The following is a 12659-nucleotide window of genomic DNA, read 5'->3' on the forward strand; positions in this document are numbered from 1 at the left end:
ATTATGACATAACTATGAAAAATAGTAAATGAAACTTTCAAAGGTTTTACTAGGATATCACAGGACATATCTTCAAATGGATATGTCCACCTTGAGAGATCTTCAGACTTTACAAGGAATATAATTTTAATGTGCTCTTTTTCTCCAACATCCAACATTAACAACATGTGAGAACATGTTTATGAACAATTCTCCCCTATCTGATATTTTTCACAATTATCCTTCTCCTGTATGACCAAAAGGAAAAGCAGGCTGCAATCCTCCAGGAAAGCACAAACAAAACAAAAAAATAAGGGGCGAGAAGGACGTTCAAAGTACATTATCAGTATTAAAAAAGTGAATAAGTTTAGTTCAGTCACCCAGTCATGTCCAACTCTTTGCAACCCCATGAACTGCAGCATGGCAGGCTTCCATAACTAACTCCTGGAGCTTATTCAAACTCATGTCAATGGAATCAGTGATGCCATCCAACCATCTGATCCTGCTTTCCATCTTTCCCAGCATCAGGGTCTTTTCCAATGTGTCAGTTCTTTCCATCAGGTGGCCAAAGTATTGGAGTTTCAGCTTTAGCATCAGTCCTTCCAATGAATATTCAAGACTGATTTCCTTTAAGATTGACTGGTTTGATCTCCTTGCAGTCCAAGGGACTCTCAAGAGTCTTCTCTGAGACCACAGTTCAATAGCATTAATTCTTTGGTGCTCAGCCTTCTTTATAGTCCAACTCTCACATCCATACATGACTACTGGAAAAAACATAGCTTTGACTAGATGGACCTTTGTCAGCAAAGTAATGCCTCTCCTTTTTAATATACTGTCTATGTTGGTCATAGCTTTTCTTCCAAAAAAAGTGAAAACCTCCTCTCGTTACAGTAACAAATGCTTTTGTGAGACATCTGGACACCAGTTCTCTGACTTCAGTAAAATTGAAAGCTGAGCTAAGTATTGTTAGGTGATTGACCATTAAATATTACCTTTATGACAAATCACTTTGCAATTTGCTGCTGTAATTCAGGAGTTCACCCAAAAAGATTAAAGCTGCTAAAACAGTACCATTTCTATTCCAATCTGCTTATTTATCTGAAGAAGATTAATTTATACTAACATAAAAAAAAGAATATACTTCAAGCTGACTAGACGGACCTCATCTCATTCTAGGAATAATTCTCATTCATCTACAAATAAAGAAAATTCGGCTGGGCTTCCCTGGTGGCTCAGTGCTGAGGAGTTGCCCACCAGGGCAGATGACATGGGTTCAGCACCTGGTCCCGGAGGATCCCGCATGCCATGGAGCTTGTGTGCCGCAACTACTGAGCCTGTGCTCTAGAGTCTGGGAGTAGCAACTACGGAAGCCCATGTGCTGCAGCTACTGAAGTCCACGCACCCTGGAGCTCATGCTCCTCCACAAGAGAAGCCACCACAACGAGAAGCCTGAAAACCACACGAGTGAGTAGCTGCTGATAGCCACAGCTAGAGGAAAGTCTGTGCAGCAGCAATGAAGACCAAGCACAGTCACATATGAATGAATCAACAAAATTATTAAAAGAAAAAGAAGATATTGTTTAAAGCCCCTGCATTCATTTCATTAACTGATGCATTTAGGATGAGTTTACTTCTGATATCTGATAATTACTTGTCAAATATTATAGTATTTGAAGTTTTACCAATTATGTACTTGCACAACTGTATTAAAAAAAAAACAAACCCTCAAAAAACAAAAGAAAAAGCTTTAGGTTTAGACTGTTTTGATGAAGAAATAAAAACCCTTCAATGTACATACACATTTATTGTAGCAAACTTGACTGAACAAATGATAGAAGCCTCCTAAATATAAAACACATTTAAATTAGGAAAAAATTACACAGAAAAAGTGGAAGGAAAATTTTAGGTGGAGAAAAGTAAATTATGTAAAATTTGAAGTGTTAAAAAAGAGTTGATTCATATAACTCATTTTTTTTTAAATAAATGATGATGGGTACCAAATTGCCATGACATTTACCTTCTAGGGATATAAGCTAACAAGTGATTTAACTGGACCATTTACAATACACTATAAATTCTGTCCTTTATAACTACTGACTATATGATAAATAACTGTAGACAAGGAAGACTTGTAGATGAATCAGGCTTTGGGGAGAAGTCCAGGATTTCATTTTAGACCTGCTGAGTCTGAGATTCTGTAAGACTTTCGAGTGGAGATACAGAACAGCCATATAGGAAAGATGTATGAAGTGGAAAAGTAAACAGAATTAGCATAAACATGGTCTTAAATTTTAAAACTGTGAGACTGGATGTATCATCAAAGAAATCAAGATAGATTGAGACAAGAAGAGGATCAAGGACAGAGCCTAAGGCACTATGCTCACAAGGGATGAGCGAGAAGAAAAGATTGAAAAGGGGTGGCTAGTGAAATAAGAAAGCTGAAAGAATGTGGAGACTCGGAAGCCACGTCAAGAATGTGCAGCATAGAGAAAGGAATGCTAAGTGGTGGCAGATGCTGCTAACAGGTCGAGCAAAATGAGGGTTGAGACTTGAACGCTAGATTCATTTATATAAAGATGAGCAGAGTGGGTGAGGTTAAGGCCTGATAGGAATGGGTTTAAGAGAAAACTGAGCCAAAAGAAAACTGAAAAACTGACAGTAGCTGGCAGGGAAACTGAGATCAAGAGGTTTTTGTTCTTGCTTTTTTAATTTTTATTTTTTAAATAAGGAAAAATCAACAGTACATTCATTTGTTGAAAGAAATGATTCAGTAAAGAACAACACAAAATGCAGTTTAAGGGAGAAAGAATCATAAAAGCAACATCCCTAAGTAGGCATACTATAACAGGCTTAAAACTGCTCTAAGATAGAGAGGCCTGGCTGCAAGTTGGTTCTGGTGTTTGAAAACTGGTTTTGGGGAGTGTTCCCACCACTCTCGGAACTACTAAGAGTGGCTGAATTTACTTCACCTGTTTTGTACAAACTATGTCATTTATACTGAACACCTGCTTCCCTTCAGGACTATGAAATATCACTATGAGCTCAGCAGAAGGTGACAAGTAAAATCCTACAGCATTGCATCACTAATGAGCTTCCCTAGCAGTCAACACTTCCAGTGCAATGTCACACATTGTTAATGGAAAAATCAAGTGTGTCCCATGACTCCCCTCCACCTGGAGAGAACTCTTAAAAGCCTGTATCTTGTTTTCTCTGGATTTTGTCCCATGCATTCTTTTCCTTTTGCTGATTTTGCTTTACTTATTTCATTGCAATATATCATAGCCATTGAGTATGGCTGCATGCTGTGTCCTGTGAGGTCTTTTAATGAAACAGCAAACCTGGGGTAGTCTTTCTGATCCCTAAAAATGGATTCAGGACACAAGCAGAGTTCTTGGCTTTAGACAGAAGGACAGACAGCTCATCTGTGGTAACAGAAAGAAAGGTAGATTACACAGATGAAGATACTGGTAGATGGACAGATATGGTAATGAAAATTAATTATTTCTCTTCTACTTGCTTCAGTTTTCTCAGTGACTTAGAAAAGTGGTCAGCCAAGCTTGAAAATAAGGAGGATACATCCAAGATAAGAGAGAGAAAAGGTTATAAAACAGTCATCCAGCAGATTGGGAAACTGAATAATTTAAAGAAGTAAAGTGTGACTGCCAGATAGCATTAAGGACCTAGTTGAGGTCCATTGGCACAAATACGAGATAAAGTCAGTAAGTGGGTGAGATGTCTTTCTTTCTGCATGGTTCTGGCATGTAGTAGGTAGACAGCTGGGTTTAATGAAGTTGTTTTGCAAAGTTAAGTATGACTTGAGAGAGGATCAAGGGGTTTGATGGCATATGCCATACAGGATAATTTGATATGAGGTTTAAACTGAACAAGCATAAAAAAGGGCATAAAGATAAGGAGCAGCAGTAAGAAGATTAACATAATTATATTTAATCTGGTCCTGGTGAGTTGAAGGAAGACAGGTATTGGTCAGACAGCTGGATACTTCGAATGAGATTGTAAAGAGTTGTAGCTATTAGTAATGGCAAGTTCTAGGGGAATGAAGAGCTGAGTTAGAGACTAAGATAATTGGAAAAGGGAGTTCAAGGAACAGAGAGGCCAGATGCCAAAATAATCATCTACATATGCACTGAGATTATAAATAATTAAAAAAGGAGCTTGGGTGTAGAGTAATAGTGAACCAGGAGCTAAAATTGTTGAGAAACGTTTTGTTAACAAAAGCTTCCCTGTTGGAAGATCAGGGACAGAATAAGGGTAGCAACAGTGCTAGGTAGTCATAACTCTGATGAGATTTAAAGCTCAGGAGTTTTAGGGCTAAGCAAGGGAGGATGGACTGGAATCAACAACTAGATACAAGGAAAGCAGGCATTCATCCATCTCCGGAAAAACATCTGCAGGGGAAAAACCGCCACCACTTAAGCGGGCTGCTGGGGAAGGCATCAAATCCCCAAGAGAAGCTAGGCTTGAAGAGACATTCAGACAAGAGCTGAAAGTGGTGACCGTGAATGAATTTTAGTGCCCTAGTGGAAGAGTTGCCAGGGAAAGAGCAGAAGAAAAGGACAGGGAGGGATATGTACAGAGACTTACATAATCTCTCTAGTTTTTTACTTTATGGGACATTTATTTCCTATGTTAAGCATGTTAGTAAATGTGTGTTTATATGCTTACCCATTGCTGTTGTTCAGTCACTAAGTCATATCCAACTCTTTGAGGGCCCGTGGACTGCTGCTGCTGCTGCTAAGTCGCCTCAGTTGTGTCCAACTCTGTGCGACCCCATAGACAGCAGCCCACCAGGCTCCCCCGTTCCTGGGATTCTCAAGGCAAGAACACTGGAGTAGGTTGCCATTTCCTTCTCCAATGCATGAAAGTGAAAAATGAAAGTGAAGTCATTCAGTCGTGTCCGACTGTTGACGACCCCATGGACTGCAGCCTACCAGGCTCCTCCATCCATGGGATTTTCCAGGCAAGAGTACTGGAGTGGGGTGCCACTGCCTTCTCTGCCCATGGACTGCAGGACACCTCAAATATTTAATGGCTCAATCAGCAAAGAATCTGCCTGCAAAGCAGGTGACCCAGGTTCAATCCCTGGGTCAGGAAGATCCCCTGGAGAAGGAAATGGCAACCCACTCCAGCATTCTTGTCAGGAAAATCTCATGGACAGAAGAGCCTGGTGGGCTACACAGTCCATGGGGTCACAAAAGAGCTGGACACAATTTACAGACTAAACCAACCAACCAATATTTATTAAGCATCCATTATTCTCCAACTACTCCTCTAGGCATTTGAGCATACAGTAACAAAGACAAAGTCTTTGGTTTTGTGAACTTACTTTATGGTGTTGGAGACAGTAAACAAGTGGGAAAAAAAAACACAAATAATGTAAAGTGATAATGTAAGTTCAGATAGAACATAATGTCAAGGCTACTTCAGATAGAATGGATTAATGAAAGCTGAAATGAAATTGAATACAAAAGATAAATATTATATTCATATGTACACCTCAAATTCTGGTGGTCACATTTAAGAACAAAGGTGAGCTACAAAAGGAAGCCACTGTCCAAAATGTAAAAAAAAAAAGTTGAAATTACATATGCATTTTGGGGTTGCATATTTTGTAGTCTTTCCACTCAGTTTCTGCTTCCAGAAATACTCTGGGGCCGTTAACTCTTACAAAATAATTTCAGTGGAAACATCCCTGTCAAATTACGGAATGTGCTTCTTTTTATTATTCCCATCTCTCTCTCTTGTAAATACTTACCGCCTTCAATTCTGCTTCTTTCTTTATGTCATCAACATAGGAAAGCACAAAATCAATTTTCCTAATCCCGTCTCTGAAGAAGATAGAATCTTTGCTTTGTTCATCTTTTTTAAACTGCAGGAGACATGAATGGCACAGCTTTAAGTTACAATTTTATTTTCAGATGGCAAAAAAATGAAAGAAATTAAATTAAAATTTGGTCACCATCTAATTTCATTTTCCGAAAATGACAGATGAAGACAGAGTTTTCATCAGTGGAAGATCATGCTTATTTTAGAAAGTCACATTCATAAAGAAGTTACATATTAAACAATGAAGACTCAAGATGAAACTAAGCATATTGAGTACATGCGCATATAATAAAAATGCTACAATTACACGAAAATACAAAATGAATACATGTATACATTGATCCCAAAAGCATATTCAGAGAGACTTGTTACTTCATTAAGCAAAATAACAATTATTCCAACAAATAATTCATGGTCACATACTACTTTAGGGGTATAATTAATTACAGACTAATTCATGAATTAGTACAAGAACACTGCAAGGACAAAAACATAATTAATGCTCATGCTATGTTTTCATAAAATTGCTACTTTTTAATTAATGTTTTGAAGGGTTAAAATAAAATCAAGATGCAGCTAAAAATTAGAAAGCAAGTTAGCTTGCTAGCTGGCTTCAATTCAAATAAACTCACATACAAATCTCCTTTTCAACATCAATTACTTAAGTGAGCCAAAATCAATCCATCGTTTAAATCTGTGTTATCAATTCTCTCATTAAAATAGTCAAATTTGCAAATTTACCCTTCACATGTATAGTTCATTAATTCCTCCCCTTTCAAAACTACGAAAACATCAGAGCTTCAAAAAGAAGAGATTTTAAGTTTGACTGATTTGGTCCACTTGGAAGTTTACATGTAATATGTAATAGTTATTATTTGCAACAGTCCACATATAATACCTAGAATGATGTAAATAGATGATAGAGTGCATTATCAGTGACCTCTCTAACCCTGTGATGCAAATTCATAATATAGACAACTTTCCAACTGCTTGAGCTAACTAGTGAATGGGGAACTGGGTTTTTAATTTTCATAACTGGTATTTATTTCAGTGTATGAGTTTCTTTTATGGTATTCTATACTGAACTGATGCTGTTTCTCATTCAAGTCAGGCCAGGCAAATCACCCATAAAAAGGACTGGATGTAGATCAGTCAAGTAAGAATAAGAAAAAAATCTCATTTGATCTGTGGTTTATGAACAGAATAACTGTATTTTAGTTATATGAATGCTTGACTGGTATGTCTCAGAAAGAACTAGCTCCCAATGCACAGGAGGAAATGTGTGAAAAAAGAATGAAGACACAAAAAATATTCAAGGAGTGTAGAGATTACATATCAAGATAAGTCATTTAAATGTTATGTCTGGGTTTTTTGCACCCAAAGGATACACAGTCATCTCTCCTCTCATAAAAGAGAGTAAAAAAAAAGAAAAGTGAAAAATTCAAACTGCTACCATGTTGTAGATCTTGATTATAAATCACTAAAAAAAGTGAACAAAATGAAAAATTATTTGAGCTCTTGTAAGTTGTCACAGGATTAGCATATTTCATGAAATTACCAAACTGGGGAAGGGAAAATACTACTAATTAGATGAAATACAATCAAAGCAAAAAATTAGAGGGAAAAATAATCTCTTTGCTCTAAGTCTGGGTCAATCATATTTTGTCTGGTAGAGTTTTCTTTTTTTTTTTAATCACATATATTGGTAAGAATTCATATTGTTTGAACAGCTAAATTTAGGTCCACAAAGAGAAGTTCTGGTGACAGAAGCTGTGCATCTAGAAATCAACAAAAACCACAGTCAGAGCTTTTTTCCGTTAAGGAACAAACAAAGTAGCTAGACTATTTAATCCAATTATTTCCTGAATGTTCAGTTGAAATGTGCTGTGCTTAGTTGCTCAGTCGTGTCCAACTCTTTGCAACCCCAGGGACTGTAGTCTGCCAGGCTCCTCTGTCCATGAGCATATGTAATTCCCTTCTCTCAAAAACCAAAGGCTACCTAGAAAAACCAACATTTCTATCAATATGTCATTCCCTAACTATAAACTGTAAAAAAAATTTTAAATACAGAGAAATCACTGGTAGCCCTGTAAATGCTATGAGGAGAATCCCATGGACGGAGGAGCCTGGTGGGCTGCAGTCCATGGGGTCGTGAAGAGTTGGACACGACTGAGTGACTTCACTTTCAGTTTTCACTTTCATGCATTGGAGAAGGAAATGGCAACCCACTCCAGTGTTCTTGCCTGGAGAATCCCAGGGATAGGGGAGCCTGGTGAGCTGCCATCTATGGGGTCGCACAGAGTCGGACACGACTGGAGCGACTTAGCAGCAGCAGCGGCAGACATCCTTAGCACTGTTCACACAAACTGGCTGAAGTCAACTGGGGCAGAAAAACATGATAATTTTGTTACACATAACTGAAAACTATGAGAACATCTCATTCTTTTGTTTTGCAGAAAACATGACATTAAGATCATTTTTTTGCAGTGTGTGTGTGTATCTTTTCATTTATATTTGATTGTATTTGTATTTGTTCTTGGAAATGCCTGTTCATAGTGAGGCAAACACCTGTGTGGCTATTGAATGAGGTAGTTATTCTGAGGTTCATAAACTTGGATTCTTCATGGGAATTCATAAACTTCTGAAACTGAATGTAAATTCAAAGTGTGTAAGTGCACGTGCATGTATTTGTGTGTTTGCAATTACATTTTTTTTTAAGGAAGAGGTTCCAAAGCTTAAATCAGACCCCAAAAGATTGTGAATCACCATTCTAAAATCTCAGTTGCCTGGGGAATAGGAACCAATGACAAAGTCCCTCAAATTAATAGCATTCATTACAACAAAAATGACTCAGGCTAGCAATGTAGTCATCCAAAGCACAGGCAGTTATCATTCCGCACTGGTTACCAGAAGACGCCGCCTCAGGAACAAATTGTATCGCTTGGCAGACTGTGAAGCAATCAATAGAATGTTAGCAAATCCTGCCCAGAATTAAAGATTTCCCTCAAAACAGACATGCAGACAAACCAACCCCAGTGTGATCGCTCATGTGAATATGCATGTGTATGTGTAATACTTAAGATTTGGAAGGTGGGAGAAGACAGTAAGAAGAAAAGAAGAACAAAAATAAGAAGAAGACAATACAGAATAAATGAAAGAAAAATAGGGGACTTTCAAGTAAATTTCCCTAAATCTTTTTACAGTAACTTTAAACAAACTCATCTGTGGACCTGGATTAAGAAAGAAAGAACAGAAAAAATAATGAAGGAAAACATGAGAATGGAAATGTCAAGTAAAATAGATGTAGTAGAAATTCTGTTATGTATGCCTATATACATCAGGCAAAGAAAGCAACATTATTACAGTTATTCTGGGACCATGTATGGTATGAAAACCTCACCCAATAGTGTAAAATATTTCATTACTGAAAAAAATAGTGAAATTACCATCACCGTATAAGTGTGTGTGTAATTACTTTTTTTTAGAAAGAGGTTCCAAGCTTTAATCAGATCTAAAAGATTAACAATCTTTCATTACAAATAAAATATTTCAGTACCAGAATGCTGGGGGAAAAAAGTCACTTAATTACTTAAATGTCGAGTTGTCTTCAATCTTCAGTTACCATTCTTTTTAGAATACCAAAGCAATTCACTAAAAAACATCTGGGATAATCAATGATATTTGGAAGGAAAACAACCTATGGCACAAAAAGGCAAGTACTATATTTCACAGTAAAATGAAATTATAAATTATCTAATTAAATTATCAATAAAGAATTTCAGTTCTTGCCATGCAAAGTATTGTTTAAACTGTTGTCTTTCTGGAATATGCTAGAGAGACCCAGCAACTGGTGACTAAGCTGGGAAAGTCTCAGCTCTGTAAACTGAAGAGCCTACTATGTATAGATGACTGCCGTTACTTAAAAAAAGACAGATACATGATGGATGTTGGTCCCTGTATAAAGCATATTATTTTGTGTTGGGCTGAAATATTTCAACTTAGCATTTTAATTTTCTTGGGATCTCTCATGAGATCCACAAGTTACTACTTTTCTCAGATGTTTCACCAGAAGTCATCACAAAATTGTTAAGGGAAATGAAACACTCATACTGTAAGATGCCATATAGGACCATATTATGACTTTCATGGGTCCCTTTTCTATTAAAATTTTTAATAAAAAATAATATATATGATTATACTTTTTTTTTACTATGATTTTAAAATATATTAAAATTAAAACATTTCCATGGGCTCCAAAAAGTATTTTGTGCCTCACAGACCTAAAGAACAAGTTGGCCCTGGAGTCATGGTTTAACTAGTACCACCACATTAAGAATGTTGAGAATGCAAGGTATAAAAATTTACCTAAATGATTGGTAAAAAGCCTTCTGCGATAAATACATCTATTGTCAGGTTACTCTGCAGCCTTTCCAATACACTATATCCTCACAATATAAAAATCAGTGAGCTCAGTATCAACAGTTGGTCCTGAAAAAGTACTGACTGAACATTTTAAATATATTAAATGAAGATCACCAAAGGACTTGATTACAAGATGATACAATTAACATTCCATAGACTAAAAATTTAGAATTAATAACTTTACTATATATTTCCATCATGTGCCGAATATGTTCACTTTTCATTATAAAATAGTAACACTAAGCCTACTAAAAATGTATTTTTAAAATCATTCCTATTTCTTTGCTACTTTGTAACCATTTGGTGTATTTACTTCTAGTTTTGTCTAAGCACTGAATTTTTTAATATAGTAAGTGGCTACATTTAATGCACACATTTTTCTTGCCTTTTTAATAATATTGCCATGATAATAAAATTAGTTTTCACATTATTATAAACTTACCATAAGCATAACTTGTCTGTGTCTTTCTAATTTATTAAATTTAGTCTAACTTATTTGTAAAAAGATATGTTAGAGCCTCTTCTCTATAAACAGAGTTGAAAACTTTTATTACTGGTGCTATACAGAAGTTGGCAATAACATCTTTCTTTCATTACACATAACTTGAACATCTTAAATCCTAACTTTTGAATTATTATGCCAGGTGTTTTAAATCTGTATATTTTTAAAATCCAAGATAAGAGATAAGAGAGAAAAAGAGCAATGTCCAGTTGGAAATGAAAAAAAGATATATTTACATGAGGATCAAAAATATGAAGCATCTATGGGCAGATTTAACATATACGTATAATGAAAGTGAAAGAGTCGCTTAGTCATGTCCGACTCTTTGCGACCGCATGGACTGTAGCCTACCAGGCTCCTCCATCCATGTGATTTTCCAGGCAATAGTACTGGAGTGGGTTGCCATTTCCTTCTCCAGGGGATTTTCCCGACCCAGGAATCGAACCCGGGTCTCCTGCATTGCAGAGACACTTTACCCTCTGAGCCATCAGGGAAGTCCAATGTGTATAATACTTGCACACTAAAAATGAAAATATTGCTGATATATACTAAAACATATCAAAACAGAGATATACTTTATGTTCATGTACTGAAAATGATCAATATCGTTAAGATGTAAATTCTCCTGAAATTAATCTACAGATTCTAAGCAATATCAATCAAAACACCAATAATAATTTTTTAGACTTGTCAAGCTGATTGTAAAATTTATATGAAAAATGTAGATTCTAGAGTAGCCAAACAATTTTGATAAAGAAGAATAAATTGGAAATAATCTGATTTTCATACTTTTACTATAAAGTGAAAGCAAAGTAGAAGTAGAACCTTTGCCAACAAAGGTTCTTCTAGTCAAGGCTATGGTTTTTCCAGTAGTCATGTATGTATGTGAGAGCTGGACTATCAAGAAAGCTGAGCACCAAAGAATTGATGCTTTTGAACTATGGTGTTGGAGAAGACTCTTGACAGTCCCTTGGACTGCAAGGAGATCCAACCAGTCCATCCTAAAGGAGATCAGTCCTGGTGTTCATTGGAAGGACTAACGTGGAAGCTGAAGCTCCAATACTTTGGACACCTGATGCGAAGAGCTGATTCATTGGAAAAGACCCTCATGCTGGGAAAGATTGAGGGCAGGAGGAGAAGTGGACGACAGAGGATGAGATGGTTGGATGACATCACCAACTCAATGGACATGAGTTTGGGTAAACTCTGGGAGTTGGTAATGGACAGGGGTCCTGGCATGCTGCAGTTCATGGTGTTGCAAAGAGTCGGACACAACTGAGCAACTGAACTGAACTGAGAGTAATCAAGACAGCGTAATATTGTCATAAGAATAGACATATGATGGGGCAAAGCAGAGTTTAGAAATAAACTCACACCTACATGGTCAGGTTCCACAAAGATTCTATGAGGAAATGATAACACGTGCTATATATGGATAGTAAAAAGCAAATAAATTTAATTCACACCACAAAACATCTACAAAAGTTAACTCAAAATGAATCCCAAACCAAAGGTAAGAGTTAAAAGTATAAAACTGTAGAAAATCTGAGAAAATCTCCTCTACTTTGGTACAGACAAATATTTCTTAGAGCACAAAAAGCATGGTTCATTAAAAAAAAAAGAATGAGTATGTGAACTTTGAAACTTTGAAAATTTGTTTTTTTAAAAAACAGTGTTAAGTTAAAAAAAAAAAAAGGAAAGTCACAGATTGGGAGATGTTTGGAATACACAAAACTGACAAAGGTCTTGCCTTCAAACTTTTTAAAAGTCAATAAAAGATAATCCAGTTTCTAAAATACAGAAAAGATTTGAACATATAATTAACAGAAGACGTATGAATGGTCAATAAGCCCATGAAAAAATGTGTAACATTATCATTCATCACCTAAACGAGAACTGAAACCATGAGGTA

General features: G+C 36.3%; 1 protein-coding gene across 3 annotated transcripts in view; it reads right to left on the reverse strand.

Moving 5' to 3' along the window:
* ANO5 (anoctamin 5) overlaps window positions 1–12659 on the reverse strand; it is a 94876-nt gene that overhangs the window by 60845 nt on the left and 21372 nt on the right. For all 3 annotated transcript variants that reach the window (XR_008201503.1, XM_052661732.1, XM_052661731.1), the window contains exons 4-5: window positions 8731–8772; window positions 5753–5866 (exon numbers count right to left, since the gene is read on the reverse strand). Coding sequence is in view for 2 of the 3 variants with exons in the window: in XM_052661732.1 (XP_052517692.1) it covers window positions 5753–5866; window positions 8731–8772 (156 nt within the window). In the remaining variant the exon portion in view is untranslated. The remainder of the gene's footprint in view (window positions 1–5752; window positions 5867–8730; window positions 8773–12659) is intronic.

Source organism: Budorcas taxicolor, chromosome 25 (genome assembly GCF_023091745.1).
Source record: "Budorcas taxicolor isolate Tak-1 chromosome 25, Takin1.1, whole genome shotgun sequence".
NCBI classification, from domain to species: domain Eukaryota; kingdom Metazoa; phylum Chordata; class Mammalia; order Artiodactyla; family Bovidae; genus Budorcas; species Budorcas taxicolor.